This window comes from Cydia fagiglandana, chromosome 4 (assembly GCF_963556715.1).
Source record: "Cydia fagiglandana chromosome 4, ilCydFagi1.1, whole genome shotgun sequence".
NCBI classification, from domain to species: Eukaryota; Metazoa; Arthropoda; class Insecta; order Lepidoptera; family Tortricidae; genus Cydia; species Cydia fagiglandana.
Window position 1 is genome coordinate 16,312,077 of NC_085935.1, and position 20,219 is coordinate 16,332,295.

Sequence of the window (20,219 nt, forward strand, 5' to 3'; positions counted from 1 at the left end):
AAATAAAATAATATACTCAACTGGTGGCCGCGTCTCGCCCTCTGTCGAGTCGAATAGACCCATCAGAAATATAATGACACCTAGATATTTTTAGCAAACACGAGGGATTGGCAAAATGATACATCGTCAAACCTGTTAGCTACCTCCCGATAAGCAAAGCAGGTAAAGGATAAATGTGACGTTCCACGGAAAAAGGTACCTTATGGTGGCCGGCGCTTACGTCGCATAGCGCCGCAATAATATTGAAGCGGCGTTAATAATAGCGTAAGCGCCAAACGCCATAAGGTACCTTTACTCGTGGGACGACACAAATATATACAAGTAAATAATGAGCTGTCAGTAACTGGCCGAAATGTTACAAGAATGTGAATCAAATGCAAATCGACATATACCTACTTTTCCTCTATTATATGTAGTAGGTTATCTGAATATAAAAACGAAAAATATTTTGTTAAATAAAAGAAGAGAGGCTACTAAAAAAAGCTAAATGTATAAAAAGAAAAGAATAGGAAATTTAGTAATTAGGTTAATTTGTTCTTTTATAACAAATAAAAAAAATCACTTTAAGATAGTATTAATAGGGGAACATCTGTCAAACATGTGATAAAGGTAGAAATTATATGGTTTTGACACTTTTGACCTACAACATTCATATAATGATATTGTAGTTCGTCGAAGTAGGTAATAAAATAATATAAGTAAGGCTAATACAGTACAGACATCTCTGCCTGTCGGCATAGGGTATAGGTATTAATTAGGTAATATCTAGCGGAATTTCCATTTCGTCCGGTTATGAAATGAGAAGCCATGTCGTGTATGAAAACTGTATAAAGTTCATGGCACTGGCATTTTCACGGCCTCTGCGAAATTCGCCCATTGCGCCGTAAAACGACCATTGCTCTGCCATTCCAGTTTAACGGACCCCAACAACTCCAACAAGGGGAAGGAAATAAACCCAAAAAGGTATTATATAAACCATTTATAATTAATTTATTAAAACAATGAACTTTGTTGTAAAACCCAATATTTGTAAACTTCCAAATTTGCTTTGGATTTAATTATTCTCTAAGTTACGATTATTATGAATTCCTTTCAAATAAAAACGGGTTTGAATGAAATTTATGGTGCGACAGATGGCAACAACGACCCTGGCTCCGAGTGGATTCCACGAGGCCGGAAAACCTTGTGATACAAGAATCCTAAACATTTCCTTTGGACGGATAAGCACTTTGTGAAGAATAAGCCGGCTACCTACAATTAAATAGGTACGTAAGAGAAACATAAAATTAAAGTTGCCTGCGGACCTGCGGAAAGAGTAACTACCTACTTAAAACAGCGAAACAGACGAATAAACACAATAAAGGCACTGACTTAATATTAAGTACTATGAATGAATTTGTTAATGTAACCACCAAACACAAATATACACGGTCATGTAGTTCAATTCTAAAAAAACACATCTACAATATTTCGCACCACCATTCTGTTTATCATGAGACAAACTTTATACATATAAAGGACTGTTGGTCCTTGCAAGGAAGGAAATAACTTTCCCGTGGATTAAACGCTTACAAAACCCTTCTGGGCTGAACACAGGTTGCTCGGTAAATAGCACGTGTTCTTTCTGCCCAAGGCATTCAGCTTTGTGAGGCGTTTCAGCGAACAAGCAGGGCTGTAATTGCAATAGCAAGCGCAGGCGAGTAACGCTACGTCTTACGTAGGCGAACAACGCGCGAACGCGGCGCGGCGCGGCGCGGCGAAATCAATCCTTTGATGCCCATAGAAGTGTCCTACGTAAGCGATCTCGTTGCGAACGCGGTGCGGCGCGATTTGCACGCGAATGTCAGGCGGCGCGGCGCGGCGCGGCGCGGCGGCGGCCGCTTTCGCCGCGCCGCGCCGCGCCGCGTTCGCGCGTTGTTCGCCTACGTAAGACGTAGCGTTAGATCGCTCAACCGGGCCAGATTAAAAAGCATTCTTAAGAATCTTAAGGGGCCCACAGATTACCAGTTCGCCGGACGATATCAGCCTGTCAGTTAATCACAAAAGGTGGCAGTCCCGAACAACTGACAGGCTGATATTGTCCGGCGAACTGTTAGTCTGTAGGCCCATTGGTTTCGTAATATCACAGATCTCGAGGTCACAGTTTTAAAGCTTTGCCTGAGTGTTAGGCATAGTCCTAATTGATTGGACACGTACGCAACGATGCAATCTTGTCACACAACGAGATTAAATAGTTACACTAGTATAAACTAATCTCCTCGGACGAAATAATCGCGCGCGCACGGGCGTAAGTTTCATCATTAGCTAATCATTAGGGATATACCTACATGAAAAAGCGGGACAAAGGCAGCCAATTACCAGTCGTATTTAAAATTATTGATTAAATATGTCTTGGCTAACAAAAAAAAATGTCTTTTGGGTGATATTTTGACTGATTAGCGAATTAGGATGCCGCCTTAGAATTACAAGGGCTTGGCAAGCAATATGAACACACCGCCTGCAGGCACCTCCGTTATTTATAACCGTCGGGGTTGCAAGGAAACGGAACAGAAAACCTCTACTTTGTATACGTCGTAAAGACTGCGACTGAAGTGAAGACCTTCAAGTGTTTATGTAAAGTAGTTGCATAAAATAGATAAGTATCTATAATGGTTGTCATCAAATGATAGGGTCTACTGAGGTAAAAAATGAGCACTGTTCTAATAATTACATAAGTGGTGGGTATTATATGTAGGTACGTATTAAAAATACGTAAATATACAAACAGACTATACACATAGGTACCTAAATTACCTATACTGTACATTAAGTACATTTAGTACCTAAGTAAGTACAATAAGCATATTTAACATTCCTATGCTTGTTTGCCATCGACGCGGCGCGCGTGGTATATTTTTTTTAAATATTTATTGATCAATGATCATATCATATACATAAGGAATGTACGAAAAGCCAGAAAAAATAAAATAAAACATCATAGGTCTCAAAGAAATGGATAACAAAAAAAAATAAAAAGATAATTTGGGCTCGTCCGGGATTTGAACCCGGGACCTCTCGCACCCTAAGCGAAAATCATACCCCTAGACCAACGAGCCGGTTGAAGATCCAGCTGAAATTTGTTAGCAGTTTTATAACCAGTCATATGACGGGCATGTACCATTAAATAAAATTAAAAAAAAACATCACACAGTAAGTTGAATCTTTCCGATTTATTCTTATGTTATCATTTAACGAGTTCAGTGTTATCAGTTATCAATAAACGAGAATACTCAACTATTAACATGTCAGATTTGTACTTTAAGTAGGCATACTAAATCCTGGTATGAAATTGGGCAATAAAAGCTGATATTTCAACAACGTACATGACTCTCCAGATGCCCTCTAATAATTTTATTGAATAAAGACCATACCGCACACTCTAAACACCGACCGACCGTCTGCCAGCAGCGCCATCTATTGTCGAATAGCGAAACTGCAGCTCGTATAATATTTCACGACGGCAGTAAATTATGACAGTGTAAAGTAAACCGTGGTAATTTTCTATGATAACATCCTGTCTGCTCAACTGGACGTTAGAAATAAACGGCAGTTAAGGTTCGATTGCAATAACTTTCCCGTTTTATGCCTTATTTGTAGCTGTTATGTGGCAGGCATTGAGGGTAATTACATTGATTATGGCGAATGGCAATTTAGCACTAATAAATGTTACACTTAACTATGTTGTACCACGAATTATAGGTATACTAGACTAAACTACTAGTAGCGAGTATTTCACAATAAATAAAAAAACATCAACATAAAAAAAATCACAATGTTTCCTTAGCCCTAGAGCAGTGGTGGGCAAACTTTCTTCATGGGGGGCCAGAAAGTTTAGGTAATTTAAGTGAAGGGCCAGAATTGTAGCCAAAATGTATTTTGTTGTGCGATAATCGTGGGCCAAAGTCATATAGGTACTAATTATTTTAATTTTTTCATAGGACCGGCGGCGGGCCGTACTTTGCCCACCACTGCCCTAGAGGGTGCGTAAAATGCAAATAAGCCTGTCCAATTTGTATTTTGTCTCACATTTTGTTCAATGACATTGGATCAAGATATTGGACGGATGGAATACCACCCTAAGCAAAATGCATCACTTCTCTTTCCTTTGAGATGTACAGTCTCAACTGCAAAGATGGTTTTGGTTAAATTTGGTTTTTGCAAGTGACGTATCTCACAGACCATATTTAAAGACGTAGGTATTATTACTTCAATAAATGTGAATGAAAATTGCAATATGCTTCGGCTTATCCCAAGAGAGTGCGTAAAATGTGCAATGTTTAGCAAAGGCATCACGTCTCCTTGCCACCACAGCCCACAGCGCGCTGTGTCAGTAGGGCGGGACGTGCCGGGAACGCGCAATCCCGGGGGTACTAGGTGACGCCATTGTCTCAGGCCCTTTGAGATGCGTCACTGTTACAGTATGACGACACCCGCTATTACTGGATCGTTATCGCGTTGTTTCCATATTTAGCAATATGGAGTACCTACTCCTATGTAGTATGTAGTACTATTATGTACGTTATTACCGCTCTATACATTAAATTAGTATTTACAAACATAGAAGGCACATGAAGAGTAGATAAGTATGATTGCCTTTTACAGATTACAATGAAAAAAATTGGCGTTACCTAATCTATTACTAGTCATAATTAACGTTTGATAAATATTTATGGAACTTATGCTTCATAAATCTTGCTATCGCACGATAAGCGCAAAAAACTTTTTTTCTATCGAGCGAGGTAAATAGGTCGCGATAAGACGATGACATACAAAAAAGATCTATTGGAAATGTATAAATTTTCGAATATGTGATTATGGATTAAGGCCGACTGACTGCAGACAAACGGACAGACAAGACAAGACAGACGGACTGGAACTCCCCGGTAATTTGTATGGGAATATGCAGTTCCCATACCAGTTGCAGTTTGTAGTCCGTCTGTACCGGCCCTTAGGATGTATCACTTTCTTGTCACTTGTTGCCACAGTCATGTCTACTTGCTCACTCTTAAGAGCCAACAGGAGTGGTCATTCCTCCATACAAACGTACTCCTCGTTTTCCTCCGTGGTTTTTGAAGCTAGAGCAATGATTTTTTCACAGATTAATATTGTCAATATCTGTGTCAGACCGTTTTGCTTTTCTTGATATTTTTATTTTTTAAGGCTAGAGCCTTTCAAAAATGGCCAAAATGGCCTAATTGACTATGCCGCAATGAGAGGCGTGGTATTCAAAACTGATATCAATTAGCCAAAAAAGCAAAACGGTCCGACACAGATAATTTCATAATCATTTAGATTTCCAAATTTGGTTACGATTGGTTAAGTTTTGGAGGAGGAAACAGAGGAGTACGAAACCTCGATTTTTGACATTTTTATGCAGGATTTTCGCCTTGTCCTTATCGCACTAGTTTTAGGAGCCGCTTCCGTTAGTGAGACGGGTATATTTACCTAAAATATTTAAAACTCAGCTCCTGTTTCGTCTTAAAAACCAATACCTTACACAAATAGGTGATCCATTTAGGTACACTGACACTGGCTAAAAAAGGTTAATATTAATATGAACAATCATATCGCACATCTTGGGATAAAATGAATTGCATAATATGTATAGGTATATTGATTTATATTGACAAGTTGAGCCTAACTCGGTGCAAAGTTGGATTGTATCTTTATGTGATTTATGTGACGCGTGCGATAAGTATAATATGATTTTTTCAGAACTATAGGCATGTTATTCAAAAAGCGGGCTCGTCCGGGATTTGAACCCGGGACCTCTCGCACCCAAAGCGAGAATCATACCCCTAGACCAACGAGCCACACTATCAGCCAGCGAATACTGCCATCCGGGCAGGCTCGACGCGACGTCATAACAAGCCTTCGGTGAAAGGCTTCGGCTCATAAACTACATTTTCCACACTCTACTTTGCTAAATAAATGTAGTAAGCGTGTTTATAACAGTTATGGTTTCGGACTTTTTTCTTCGGACGATTCACATAGAACAATCTTATCGTCTATAGTTCGTTTTTTTTAGCATTAGAAATAAGGTAAACAATCTTGATGTGTCTTTTAATTGAAAAACACATTTTAAAAATAAGTTACGGCAAATATGTAACAATTATGAATCTAATATGATCATTTATATTTTTATGCTTTCATAAGTAATAGTTTTTGATTTTTAAAAAGCGTTTTTCAATTAAAAGACATGTCAAGATCGCTTACCTTCTTGCAAGTTCTTCTAATGCTAAAAAAAACGAACTATAGGAAAAGTCATAAGAATAAATACCTATCTAAGTAGGCTGTGTATATATGTCTGCGCTTGCGTGGGTAACGTGAGGATATGAGTAAGCGTGAGGTCTGTAATATGTAAACGTAGTAAAATAAACTTCAAAAATGTTTGCGAATAATTTTAAAAACAAAAATTTTACAGCCAACTTAGATATGCCTGCTCTAGAAATAATTTTACTCAAGACGTAACTTTACAGATAGGTACACGGCTTTTTTGGCATCATTCCGCTTTGTACAAATTGTAGCTATATTTTTATTTCATGCTTCCCTTTTCGTAAGATATTTCGCGTTCCTGATGCCATTGGAAAGTCCTGCTGTATAATAATAGGCTAGCAGCCACGAAGCGCGGCCATTTCAAACTTCTTAAGTGGTATAACTTCATCCCAAAACTAGCTACGAAGATGCCGTCATATTACTAGTTACAATGTGTTTGTTCTCCAATGCCGTTTAAATTATAAATTATAACTTGCTGTCTAGTTAATTAGTTTCACATGATTTGGTGTTGACGCTAATTAACTAACGACCCGGGCCCGACGACGCATATCCCCTGGCCCTTGGCATTGTTACGAGAGGTGTGATGGTATCGTGAACAAAATACCCAAGCTTGAGTTAGTGTAGTAGAATACTACTACAAAATTATTCGCACACATATTTTATGGATCGCTATTAAGGCGTACCTAGGCGGGTATAAATATTATGTAACGATCACGATTCTAGAAATTATGATATTAGAAAGACAGAATAGAATATACTAGTAGCTTTGCCGTCATAGGTATACGCTTTGCCGACAGTAAGCTGTAAGAATCTAAAAGACCAGGGGGCCGATTTTTGAATTTCGATCACTCGATTTCGTCACTCGAAAATCGGTGGAAAACGGCGAGAACCTAATTTTTGAAATATGGACGCTCGATATTTGAAATCTAGTGGTATTGGCCACTCGATTTCAATTCTATTAGTAGAATTTAAACGCCTAGTAGTGGAGATATCATTTAACAAAATACACGAAATCGAGTGGTCGAATTTCAAAAATCGGCCCCCAGGTGGAACAACATGACATGGTTTAAAAACTCACAGACACCTCTCGAGGAGCCCCTGAAACCTTGGTCTTGGTGTAGGTACTCTATGACTGAGTACCTATTATTACACACCAGTCAGAAGAACGAAGTTGTCTCACCTGTCGACATACACTCGACAAGTCAACACTAAGAAAATCGATATTAAGCGCAGGAATAAAATGACCTATACTAAATCATCTCCCACAACGGGTTAAGGTAAGACAATGAAGCTCTGACATCAGAAAACGTGTACGTGTAATATTACGATACCTTGAAGTTAAGTCAATTGATAATGTGGGAAGCGGCTCTATAAATATGTACTACCAGTTCTGAGGTCTAGGTCTAATGCTATATTGGTAGCTCTATTGAGTTACGAGCGGGGTCTGATGCTGCACGCATGTGCAACGTCACGTGGGCGATGTGGGGAGAAATGGGACGAGTTATATAACTGGAACTGTAGTGTGTATAGGTACATATATTAGTTTTGCAGAGGTTGTCAGTTGGATATTCTAAATTGTATTAAATTTGATAAATAAAACCTGCTAACTAAATAGGTATTCTGATGAATGTTCAATTCGATATTTAGGTTAATTGGCCGTTATCTAACTAATCTTATTATCTGAGCAATTTGAGTTTTTTTTTCTTTTGATTGTACACAAATTCCTACCTACATTCTCTGAAAGGAAAATTCCTCTTGACAGTACAAATAATCCTGCTATAAATATTTTGTTATGTCAAAGGTTACGTCACCGGCAGTCACAGTCGCGTGGGCGCAAGGTGACTCCCAATCAAGATATATCAACACGACACGTTTATCGCGGCATTTGACACATTCTTATTGTCGTAGTAGGTGTCGTCGTTTAGCAAACTAGGTGCAATTGGGGAATCGGTATCAATATAAAGTAGGTAGGTATCTACCTGTGGCCGTCAACCAAACTTCGTGCTAATAGGTACCCACTTTTAATGATGATGCCTGAATATTATTATTTTATTGAATGGCCGTTTGTTGTCACATCATGTCATGAAATTGTACCTAACTAATAAAAGAAAGAACTGCACAGTGTTGCCAGATCTACTGATTAAGCAGTAGATCTATCTGATTTTAAAAATATCTACTGATCTACTGCTTTTTGCTGCTGAGCTACTGATTTTTCGAAAACGAATGATTATTCGTCGTGACTGGATCATCTAGTTACTTTATACCGTCGTATCGTGTCGTCTAGTGAACAGTGCTCGATAAAAAAGCGCCGCGCTTAAAAACCGCCTTCGTGTTAATACATGTACTTGGTCAAGCAGATATTGTCAGTAGAAAAATGCGGCAAATTTGAAAAATGTAGGCGCGAAGGGATATCTTCCCATAGAAAATTTGAATTTCGCGACTTTATTTACTGACAAGATTTGCTTGACCAGCTATACATGATTATCCATTTGTGTCATTCAAACGCTTTTTTAACGCGCGGTGAAAAAGCTCCCGTGCGAAATTGGGGCCTAAAAAGGGAAAAAACAATTTTTTTATGGGAGATTGGTGTCAGGTCAGAGCATTAATTTTTTTTGTTCAATTTTACCAGACATTTTTTTTATGCAGACATCACTTTTTAAATCTACTGCTTTTTTCCCCTATCTACTGCTAAACAGATTTTTTTTCTACTGAATATTTCAGATTTCATCTGGCAACACTGGAACTGCATTTTTAACGAACGAAAATATCTTTTGAATTAAATACTCTGTCTCTGTTCTAATTCTATTTTGAATTCGGTCAAAAGAATAAAATTATTAAAATTTGTGCCATATTGTAGAAAACTGTCTGTCATTTTAGGTAACTAGTTTTATAGTAACGCTTCCGCGTGTGTAGTATGGTGTAGTGTAGATAGATTGTCACCATCTGTTCAGATGAAAACAACATAAGTAGTTATTCAAGTAGATTAATGTATCGAGTTTTAAGATGTAGGAAGGAATGACTAAGCAACATATGTACTTTCTACGCTTTACGCAACTCCGTAAAACTACGACTTTATTGACTCAACAATAATAATATATACATACTTATTTACACTGATGGAAAAGACCATTTCAAAAGGGAGCGTTTAGATATGCTAAATTAAATTATTTTCATGTAGGTATGATGTTATGATGTAGCCTGTAGGTGAGCCAAAGCCGGTGGGCGGCCATCCACTCCAGATATTAGGCGTAGTATTTTTGAAATGTTGAATAATTATCATATTTGCGGGACCGTCGCAATAGTCCAGCGGAAAATTGCAATAGCACCAATTCAAGTCCGAGAGGACGATCTAACGCAACACTTCCTTGGGCAAATTGAGACATTATCCAATAAAGCTTAAAGTGCAATTTTCTCTAGCTATCAAAACTGACACGTATAGTTGAATTTTTTAAGCCAAAAAGAATAGATAGTATAGAGGGGTCCTGCCATAGTCAATTTTGTAGTCACAGTAAATTTACTGCCATCTATCAACAAACGACTAAAACACAAAATGAAAACGTATAAAAATATCAAAAAAATGTATACATATGGATAAATTATTTTATTATTCTTATATCATTTTGATCCATGTTCATCCACTGATATCTATGTGTTAAAATTATTGTTAAATATGAAACGGTGTCGTCACGCCATCTAGCCGAGGGTAGGCTAAAGGTGTGTGCGGCATCTATTCGAGAATGACTTTTTCTTGATTTCCGAGGCACGTTTTTTCCTTAGACTTTATTCGTCTTATACGAAGTTACATATATGTCTTTGTTTAAGCTGACCGTTTAGAACTATGAGAACTCTTTGTTCTAAAATCTAAACGGTCAACTTAAAAAAATTCAACTATAGAAGGTCAGTATGAAGACACAACCTTATTTTTCAAAGGATGGATTTACCTTTAGAAATATATTAAACGAACAGTTTTACAGAAAAGCCTTCCACAGCGATGATATCTTAATATACCGTTGGGTGGCTCCTACATTGTCAAAAATTTCAGGTAACACTATTTACGAAGGTATTTATTTTATATTACCTGTGCAATTCAGATTTCTCAAAACGTACATACCGTAAGTACCTACTTTAGAAAAAAGTAATTAATATACCAATAAAATTGAATTCGGTAGTTAGAGCCAGATATAATAAGAAAACAATAAACTTGCATACCTATAAAAACAAACTTTAGTTTATTCATCCTGCTTATCTTAATATTCATATTTAATTTAAACCATAATCCCCAAAATTTTTTAACTTGTACAAATAATAAAATTTGAAGTAAGCGCCATCTATTCAATTATATGAATACTAATAAATCACATTGCGCTTTAATTCTGAACTACGTTTGGCTACTCAACAAGAGATGGCGCTGTAATTTATTTATTATAACCCCACTTTGAAAGTTTTTTTAACTTTTTGCACTAAATCCACACATATAATGTAGGTACATAATAGCACTTTTTATAATAAGGCAAAGATAAAACATTCAGCTCTCTTACACTGTCCTATTGGTAGAGCTGATGTTTTATCTTTCCTTTGCCATGTCATGTGATGTGATAAATGCAACCATAACATTCCTTCTGGAAAACCAATTCTAAACTAAGCACACCTTTCAGTTATTACGTTATTAGAAAATGCAGCTGCAGTGGATACTAATTTTAACATCTACGTACAAATTCTGAATAACTTCTATTACATAGTACTTACTTATATCATAATATGTAAGTATCTTTATGGGGAAATAGTAGTGAAGCTCCCTCGCTTTTCATTAAGCAAAAAAACCTGATACGGATAATCGCCAATATTGAAGAACCGGATAGTTGCAAACCATACTTTGTAAAATATAAAATACTTACTCTACCCTGCCTTTACATTTTGGAGACTTGCAAATTTGTACACAGAATTTTACACAAAACGAGGAGACATACCCTCGTCCTACCCATCTAGATACGATTCAAGATTAATGCCACCACCCTCCCGATTAAAACTACATTCTACTGGCCCTTTAAAAATGTCGATAAAATTATATAATAATCTACCTGAAGAAATTAAAAAAGAAGAAAAAGAAAGTGTTTTTTCAAATAAACTGAAACAAATGCTTATAACAAAAACCTATTATTCTGTGAATGAATATTTAAACGACAAATTATAAAATGTCATTTTTATGTACAATAACTAATAAGCTTGTTACAGTTGTTACCTAGTGTAAAAAAAACACATTAGTTTAAGTTAGCTTAAGTTACTTATAAGGATTGCCATGCCCTAACGGGGCTCATGTTTGAAACTTTTATTTCATAAGATCTTTATGTACAACATGAATGCAAATAAACTACTTGAATACTTGAATAAGTAATTCAAGAAAATGTGTATTCACTGTACTGCAAGCAAAAAATTTTGAATACTGAATACATTTATTGATACTCTAATTTAGCTACTCATTAAGAGATGGCGTTAAAAACTGACAATTTATTCAACTATGAGTACTGTATTCCAAGGTTAGCACATTTGTAATTTCCGAATATCCTTCTAAAATGAGTTACAAAATACAAATACAAATGACTTACCCATAACACCAAGCTGCTGTGGCGACAGTGGGGCAGCATCTCCTCCTCCTGATCCAATAGAACCTGAAGCTAGTGACAGCCGCTCGCTGAAACCCAGTGGACTGCTACGGCCTCCACTACTTGCAACTGATCCCATTCCTACAAATAACAGACAGTATGTATTTTTAAATTGTATTTGAATGTAACCATCTGGAATTAATGAGAAATAATGCTTGGACCACACTGTTTTCATGCCAACTGTTACATCAAGTATAGAGTTTATAGGGAAGCATTCTTACTGCAAAGTTTGTATAAAGTTAGCTCAGAGTAACTATTTCAGAAAATAATTTATCTAAATATGTTAGATGAGTATAAGGGGGATAGAATATTTACCAATACGTAATATAAATAAGTAAGACTTGGAGTGTTTGAATATTCGATGTAATTTTTTTAATCCAGTTTTTAATAGTGCATAGTTACCTCCGCTGGGACTCCTCATCCTAGAGATTCTCTTGTTTATTGCCCTTTGTATCCGAGGGTTCAGTATGGGCTTTGCTCTCCTTCTTGCTAAGTACCGGGACAATATCCCGACTACTACAGCACTCGTGCCCACTACTCCTAGACTCCATAATACAACCTGAAATAAATCATAATCTCATGTAACATTGCTACTACATCTATTTGATATTTTTTTTATGTATTCACCATTTTATAGTCTTATTCATAATGGTAAAAATATTTCAATTAATAAGTTAAATAATAACTATTTTTACAAATCAAAGGTTCTTGACAATTTTAAAAAACATTGCTTGTAAATAATTTATGTGGATAAATGAAACAGGAAATTAAATTTTCTTCTACCCAATGTAGAATTTACCCTTTAACCACTTATATACTAGAAAAGTTCAACTCCATTAAGCACAACCAAAATAATACTGGCAATAGTTTTTAATGAGTGTCCCTAAACATAGCTCAGACACCAGATTTTTAAGGATTTTGTTAAAAACCAGTTTAATGATCTTGACCTACATAATGTTTATCAACAATGATAGCAAACTCAATGGAACATCATCTAGAGAATCAGTGCAACAAACCTTTTGAGATGTAGTTAACTGCAACTCACTAAACGATAATGCCTTTTGGCAATGCTTCAGCTTATCGAGCAACGCACTAGCTTGAAGTTGCATTGCTTATTTTCAATAATATACAATTTTAAGTCTAATAATTGCGGCCAAACTGTGGTCGTAATAGGTTATCTGTCAAGTACTGTCACACCCCAAACAGTTTATTTACTTTGAGCACGATGTATGACAATGTTATTACACTATTCGTGAATATAACCGTGTGATATATTATCATTTATTCATTATTTGATTAACACATTATAAATTACTCGTGTGCTACAAGACACTTGAAATTCCCGGTTCAAAGAAGCTAAAGTGTGTACAGATAATACATTTACATGCTATAGCAGCATATACGCAGTAATGCGCAAACCCGTATATTTTTTAATTACTTTGATGTAGGCGTTTTTAATCGTAACTGAAACAACATGTCTGTTCTGAATACTTGGCATATTAATTATTTGTGTAACTGAAATTCAAATTTCAAATATATTTAAAAACGTGTGAAACAAATTACACACATAATATATATAAACAAATCCTTCTCGTGACTCCAATTGTGAATTATAGTTTGCTTTCTAGTGATAGGCAAAGAATATATTACTCACTGAGGTGATATAAATTCTAAAGTTCTGAACGCTACTTCCATATCAAAATGTCAAACCTGACAATGTTGTCGTTTTCTGTATCAAATTCCATTTCCTCTAGTACTTTATATGAGGAAAATAAAGACTAAATGATACGAAAACAATAGTTATATTATTAAAAATCACAATTGGGTGAAGTAAAAATAAATATAAAATTATGGATGTTATTCATCAATCTTTACGACAGCAAACATTGAGGAGTACAATTGAAGACCTCCCAGACGAAGTGTTAGAATTTATTTTAGGTCTCTTGCCACCTTACAAAGATCTACAGAATTGTAAAACTGTTTGTAAAAGATGGTACAATTGTGCAGAGAGTAAGTTTTTTTATTAAATATACCTAATAATTTATCTAGCAGGAATGACGTACTGAAGTTTTGATCATAGGTATTAGTATGAAACATTGTTCATGTTAAGATGCTGTTTTCTTACAGATGTCTTGCGTAAAACGTCGATGAAGCTGGTTAAAGCTGTAGGAGAATTTAACATATTATGGAAGAAGATAGCACCCACAGATCTGTTACCAACCATAACACGAAGATTCTCCCATGCTGCTTGTATACTTGATAATAACATGTACATATTCGGAGGCTGCACTACCAACGCCACTTCATTTAATGATTTATGGAGGTTCGACTTGTCCAAGAGGCAGTGGGTGAGGCCACTTGCTACTGGCACATATCCAGTGCCAAAAGCATACACATCCATGGTCAGCTATAAAGATTTCCTCATTGTGTTTGGTGGGTGGACATATCCTTCACTCTCACAGTACTATCAAAATGTTACCATGTTTAATGATATTCATTTTTACTGTGTCAGCACTAATAAGTGGATCTTGATTAATGCCACCAACAGTCCGCCCCCAATGGCAGGACATTCTGCCTGCATTCGGGATAATGAAATGGTCGTTTTTGGAGGACTTGTAATGTCACCAGCACAAAATTATCAAATTCAATGCTCAAATGATGTGTGGGTGCTAGACCTTACCACTCTGAACTGGAAAAAACAAGCAACAACCAAGCCTAGGCCTTCTCCCAGGTATGCCCAATCACTTGTGCCTCTGGACTCTGATAAAGTGATGTTGTTAGGAGGGGTGCAGACCTTACACAATCGGTTTGTGTACAGTGATTGCTGGATATTAACCATGAAGGGCCCAACATGGACATGGAAGGAGCTGGCTGTGAAAAATAAAGAATGGGCTGCAGCCAACATATGGTGTAATCCTGCATGTAGGGTTGGAGATAAGATAGTCAGTTTAAGCAGGACACGGTATGGTTGGAACTGTGCCAAGCCTTTAGTGACATCAGCTGTAAGGCTCTCGGCTCTTAGTAGACCTGAAGGTGCTCCAGTGTCAGTGAGAGTGGAACAAAGTTTACAAAGGCCATTGGACAGAGACCAAAATATAAATGGAAGGAGAGGGGTCTTACCAAGACAGGCTTTGAATGCTGCCAGACAACAATTAAATCAAAGTAATGAGCCAGTTGCAGGTCCTAGTCATGAACAAGGAAGAATTCCTATATTTAATGCTAGTGATGAAAATGCTAGTTCAAATGCTAATAATGCCGCTGCTGGTCCAAGTTCAGACATAAAACCGTCAGGCAGTGCCTTAGACTTAGGTAGGAAAGAATCTATTTTGAGAAGAAACAAAAACAAGGTAAGACATCTATTAAGCAACTAAAAGAATATAAAAATGTTAGGTTAAATATTTAACATAGTTAATTTTTCAATTTCAGAATAAAGGTATGAAGATAGTTCGACAACTACAAGAGGCTAACAAATACAGGATGGCAGCATTTGCTTGTGACAACAGCTTAAACACGGCACCCCCAGAAAATGATCTAATCAATCAACGACAAATTGCCCATCTTGAAAACAGAAGGGAAGAACCCCCAGCTGAAGTTGAAAATCCCCAAAGGCAACCTGCTGTGAAGAAGATTAAACGAAACACATTGACAATGCATGTTCTTGACATATCAACTGTGTTAAATGGCAACTCATTTAATTATGTTTCCTGGTTGTGTCCGCGACTAGGAGAAACAACTGGAGCCCCAGAAGAACTTGTCATGTATTCACTTGTTAAAGGAAATGGTGAACTTATTATGTTTGGAGGTGTACACAATGACATCAGTATTCTAAATTACTCTCAACACCAAAGCATGTATTCCAATTCATTGCATTTTATCACACCACCAAGAGATATAATTTGAAATATTATATTTTTCATACTTTATGTTATGTACTGAACAATCTCATTAATACAGGAAGTGTACTATTAACATTAGTGCATTTTATTTTGTCTGAGAAATTGATCCTGACAGAAATCACTAAGTTATAACAGTGAGCCAATTACATTCAAAGGCACAGAAAATCAATCACTTTGTATGTAAACTTCCATAATAGTGACCTATTTTCATTGCTCTTGAATGCGTATTGATATTATTTTCTACATTATTGTGTGTATGGTCGAGGAATTTAATTTCGGTACCATTTCGTACCTTGATGAGATCTCTAGCCACCCTTAGCGACGTACAGATTGATTCTCACTATGACAAGGTACAAAATGGTACAGAAATTAAATTCTTTCACTGTATGTACATAATTTTAGACCATCGATGCAGTCAATTGATTCATAACTAACAGTCACATCATAATAGTATGTGAAGTTTTACTCCTAGATTTAGGTGTATTAAATATTTAAAAAGTCAATAGGTACTGTGATTACAATGAAATGCACTTTAATTATTATGGGTGATTTGAATCTATCATCAATTTACAAACTTGTATAAATTAAAATGGCTTAGCCTTGCATACACAACTTAGGTACTTTATATCAAGTTTTTTCCATTATATTCGGTAGATAATATAATGATAACTAGTGCAATTACTGGATGTTGTAAATGAAAGTTCGATATGTAGGAATTTATAATTAAATGATTGATTTATTATTATAAACAAGAATCGCAAATTTCTTAATCACTATCTTTACTAGTACTAGGTACAAGCCCTCCAAATACAGCAGCTGGGATTTCTTTCTTCTGAACTGGAGCCGATACAGTATCATCATCTTCATCATTACTATTTCCAGAGTCCTCATCAATGTCAATTTCGTCAGGATTGACCACCTTATCAGCACTCTCCTTGAGACCTTGTGTTTCACCCCGCACAAACATAATATTTCCTTTGTTTGCAACAGCCATTTCAGCTGCCTTAGCTTCTAACATTCTCATGCCATCCTTCATTCCTGGTGCCAAATCGGAAATTGTGCCTGCTGCCTGTGCAGCAGAACTTAACATCTGAGCAGACATCATATTCACTTGAGTATTGTATGTGGCCTGGACACTCCTCTTTATTCTAAGCATTTCACGCATTGTATCCTCATTACCATGGCGGACTTCAAATTCTTTCCATGTATTCCAAAAGTCGGCAGTTATTCTAGGATCACACATTTGGCTGCAATGTGCGTATATAGCTCGAGCTCTATCAATTTCGCCAAGACGAGTTTCCATTTCAGAGAAACAAATACACATTTCTCTCGCTTTTTCTTCTGGTAAGGTTTCAATCGCCTTTTCATATATTTGACGTGTTTTAGGGACACCATAAATTTCAGCAGCTTTCTTAATGTATATATTGAACATCTCAAACATTTGCTCTGGTAAAACTGCAGTGGTTGCGCGCTCGTAAACTGACATGGCATGTCGAGCCAGGCCATGTTCTTCCTCTAATTTTGCATACAACAGGAAAATAGACTTTGCAAACTCTGCAGGACAGTGTTCCAGACATTGTTCAAACAAATCTCTTGCTCTCTCTAGTTTAGAGCCACCATATCTTTTCAAAAACTTTGTCAAATATGTATTCCAAATATCATAAACATTGGGCCACTTGAAAAGTGCAATGCCCTTTTCATAAGCTCTGAATGCCTCTTCAAAATAATTATGCTCCTCTAAGAAGAGACCATAATTTATTATTATCTGTGGAGTAGCAATTTTCAAGTCAATAATGTGGTCATAAACAGCTTTGCAGGACTTGTAACTACCAAAACTTTCTTCAAGATCTGCATACATAGACCAAACTTTCAATGACTTGTATAAACGCATCTGGACTGTCTCTGTATCATCATGATAAGCAACTTTCCTGCTCGGCAGCACAGTTGCTTTTTGCATTAGTTTAAGTGCTTCTTCATAGTTTTCATGCCTGATTTCCATTTCAGCCCATTCACACCAAACTGATGCCAAGTCATCCACTTTTGCATAGCTCACTTGTGTTGCTTTCTCAAAAATTAATCTTGCATCCTCAATTTGGTCATTTTCTTCATAAAACTTAGCAAAACCAACCCACAGAGTGTACAGTTTTCCAACTGCAAGTTTTGGGTCTACTGTCTGCACAGCTTCAGTGTATGTGTCAATAATTTCATGTGGTTTTCCTTCATAAAGTTTGACTCTTTTATGCCATTCAGCCACATTATGTGGATTTTGTCTTAAAAGAACTGAATTGAGGAGCAGTAATCTTCTTTCCATCAAGTATTCAAATCTGGCAAGTCTCAATTCTAAATCTATATCATCATCTTCAGATGGATTTGGTTTTTTTGCAACATCTTCCATTTTTTTGCTTAAACTTAGTTCTTCAAATTGAGCATATGCATCAAAAACTTGAGTGAAGTCTCTAACAGTAGTCACAGTTTGAATAGCTTCTTCATAGATATCTCTGGCTCTTTCAAATAAGCCACTTCTAACATAATAATCAGCAAGAGAGTTCCACAAATGTCCCAGCTGATCTGTATAGCGCCTCAGTCCTCCTCTAATAATAGCATCCACATTCAGTGAATGAATTTTGTCTGGATTTTTAGAAATTAATTCACACAACTCATTCCATACTTGGTGGTTTGATTTGCCATGTTTAGACTGGAAATTCTCATTGTTCACTATTTGTGCCAGTTTGACTGCAGCTTCATCCAGTTTATTAATTGAAATTAGGTAGTCAATATACTCTTCTGTATCTTCAGGGCTTAACTTCAAATAACGTCTAAACACTCTTACAGCTGTTTCAGGAATGTTGTGTTTTTTTAAGAAACTCAAGTACAGAGGCCATATCCTGTGGTGCTGGGTAATTGGCAATGCCCGTAAAGCACTGTCAAATGCTTTTCTTGTGACTGTTATCCTGCATTGATCAGTCAAAAAAGTACAGTAATCCATCCAAATCCTTGGCATTTTGTGCATGAAGACCAATGATCTCTCAAAGCAATTGTTCACATGATCATAGCAAGGGTCTGTTATACAGCGGCCTCTTATTTGTGCCCTTCTGAGTTTTAGGTAATTGTACCACAGTTTGAAGGACCCAGGCAGCTCCTTCAGAGCTCTTTCATAAATCATATTAATCTCATGTTTGGGTGCACCTTTTTTATGTTCAATATATCTAAGCCAATGTTTCACTGAAAATGGGTTTCTTAATATTTCCTCTTCATATGGTAAGTCTTCATCACTCTGAAAGAAAGTCAAATTCTAATATTAATCTGATTAAATCATAATATAATTAAAGATTCAATTATAAAATCATAATATAATTTAAGATTAATGGCAGTTAGGTATTTAATTAAAAAATATTTTGGCCTGGCAAGCCAAATATTAAAATCGCAATGATAAGGTCGTCATCATCACCATCATTAACAGCCTCCTAGCCTAATTGGTAGTGACCCTGCCTATGAAGAGGAATTTGATTCCTGGTAAGGGCAATTATTTGTGTAGTTATCATGAAATTTTGTTCCTGAGTTATGGGTGTTAGATATGTCTCAGTACATATTTATCTATATAAGTGAGCATTTCGTCACCTAATGCCCATAGTACAATACAAGCTTTGCTTAGTTTGGGACTAGATTGATCTGTGTAACATGGTACCCAAGTATTTATTTATAACGCTGATAATAAGGATATAGTTTATTGAATTACTTCGACAAGTGCCTAGATCTATCTAGATTCTAGAGTAGACCTTAGGTACTAATAGCCAATATAGCCACGGATCAACTCCAATAACCTAGCGTTATACTAAAAACTAGGTTACAACAATTCGTATAAAAAAATAATATATCATAGCGGATACTTACAAAAAATATTTCGATCTCTTTACCATCAAGTAACGGCATTTTGCTAGATAGTGGTCACAAATTAATCAGAAATAATGTAAGTTTTACAAGCCGACGAATAACGCTATTCTGTACAGAATGTCAATATGATATGACAACGAATGATTGACAGTTATAACTTTTTTTGACGCACGCATGCGTTGCAAGCCGATGTACGCGAAAATCGTTCGAGCAAAACATTGTAAATGTTCTGTAAAATGATATTAATACTTTTACAAAATAAACTGGAAGTTTTAAACGCTGGAACTGAAGCGCGAGTTCTTTGTTAATAATATGGGAATCCAAATTAATTAATAATATTAGAGCGTACGCGGATTTTGTAAAAAGTTGTCCTTGATGTGCGTGTAAAGAAACGACATTAGTTTGTTTGAGACACTGTTGGAACCGCTGCATTTCTACACCTATTATAGAACGATTC

The 20,219-nt window shown here is 36.3% G+C and overlaps 3 protein-coding genes and 2 non-coding genes across 5 annotated transcripts in view; 1 reads left to right on the forward strand and 4 right to left on the reverse strand.

Annotated features, from left to right (window-relative positions):
- The window catches only part of LOC134663935 (mitoguardin), an 80,321-nt gene extending 66,982 nt beyond the window's left edge, over positions 1 to 13,339 (reverse strand). Inside the window, exons 1-3 of the mRNA XM_063520479.1 lie at positions 12,992 to 13,339; positions 12,378 to 12,534; positions 11,919 to 12,056 (exon numbers count right to left, since the gene is read on the reverse strand). Of these exons, the coding sequence (XP_063376549.1) occupies positions 11,919 to 12,056; positions 12,378 to 12,534; positions 12,992 to 13,084 (388 nt within the window). The 5' untranslated portion in view covers positions 13,085 to 13,339. The remainder of the gene's footprint in view (positions 1 to 11,918; positions 12,057 to 12,377; positions 12,535 to 12,991) is intronic.
- Trnap-agg (transfer RNA proline (anticodon AGG)) lies at positions 3,024 to 3,095 on the reverse strand. Its single transcript has one exon. It is a non-coding gene; the product is annotated as a tRNA-Pro (tRNA).
- Trnap-ugg (transfer RNA proline (anticodon UGG)) lies at positions 5,781 to 5,852 on the reverse strand. Its single transcript has one exon. It is a non-coding gene; the product is annotated as a tRNA-Pro (tRNA).
- Positions 13,340 to 13,699: 360 nt separating the features above from the next.
- LOC134663915 (F-box only protein 42-like) lies at positions 13,700 to 15,946 on the forward strand. The gene is made up of 3 exons (XM_063520458.1): positions 13,700 to 13,985; positions 14,103 to 15,322; positions 15,402 to 15,946. Exons 1-3 carry the CDS (start codon positions 13,826 to 13,828, stop codon positions 15,873 to 15,875), a joined length of 1,854 nt encoding a protein of 617 aa, XP_063376528.1. The 5' UTR covers positions 13,700 to 13,825; the 3' UTR covers positions 15,876 to 15,946.
- Positions 15,947 to 16,579: 633 nt separating this feature from the next.
- Positions 16,580 to 19,888, reverse strand: LOC134663914 (pre-mRNA-splicing factor syf1 homolog). The gene is made up of 2 exons (XM_063520457.1): positions 19,763 to 19,888; positions 16,580 to 19,145 (listed from the first exon to the last, which is right to left on the reverse strand). Exons 1-2 carry the CDS (start codon positions 19,799 to 19,801, stop codon positions 16,638 to 16,640), a joined length of 2,547 nt encoding a protein of 848 aa, XP_063376527.1. The 5' UTR covers positions 19,802 to 19,888; the 3' UTR covers positions 16,580 to 16,637.
- Between the last annotated feature and the right edge of the window lie 331 nt (positions 19,889 to 20,219).

Bases quoted from the DNA above. Each gene is read 5' to 3' on its own strand.
- LOC134663915 (XM_063520458.1), top strand. From the start codon at position 13,826: ATGGATGTTATTCATCAATCTTTACGACAGCAAACATTGAGGAGTACA. The intron at 13,986-14,102 runs GTAAGTTTTTTT...GTTTTCTTACAG, and splicing joins ATGGTACAATTGTGCAGAGA to ATGTCTTGCGTAAAACGTCG. The intron at 15,323-15,401 runs GTAAGACATCTA...TTTCAATTTCAG, and splicing joins TGAGAAGAAACAAAAACAAG to AATAAAGGTATGAAGATAGT.
- LOC134663914 (XM_063520457.1), bottom strand. From the start codon at position 19,801: ATGCCGTTACTTGATGGTAAAGAGATCGAAATATTTTTT. The intron at 19,146-19,762 runs GTAAGTATCCGC...ACTTTCTTTCAG, and splicing joins AAGAGATCGAAATATTTTTT to AGTGATGAAGACTTACCATA.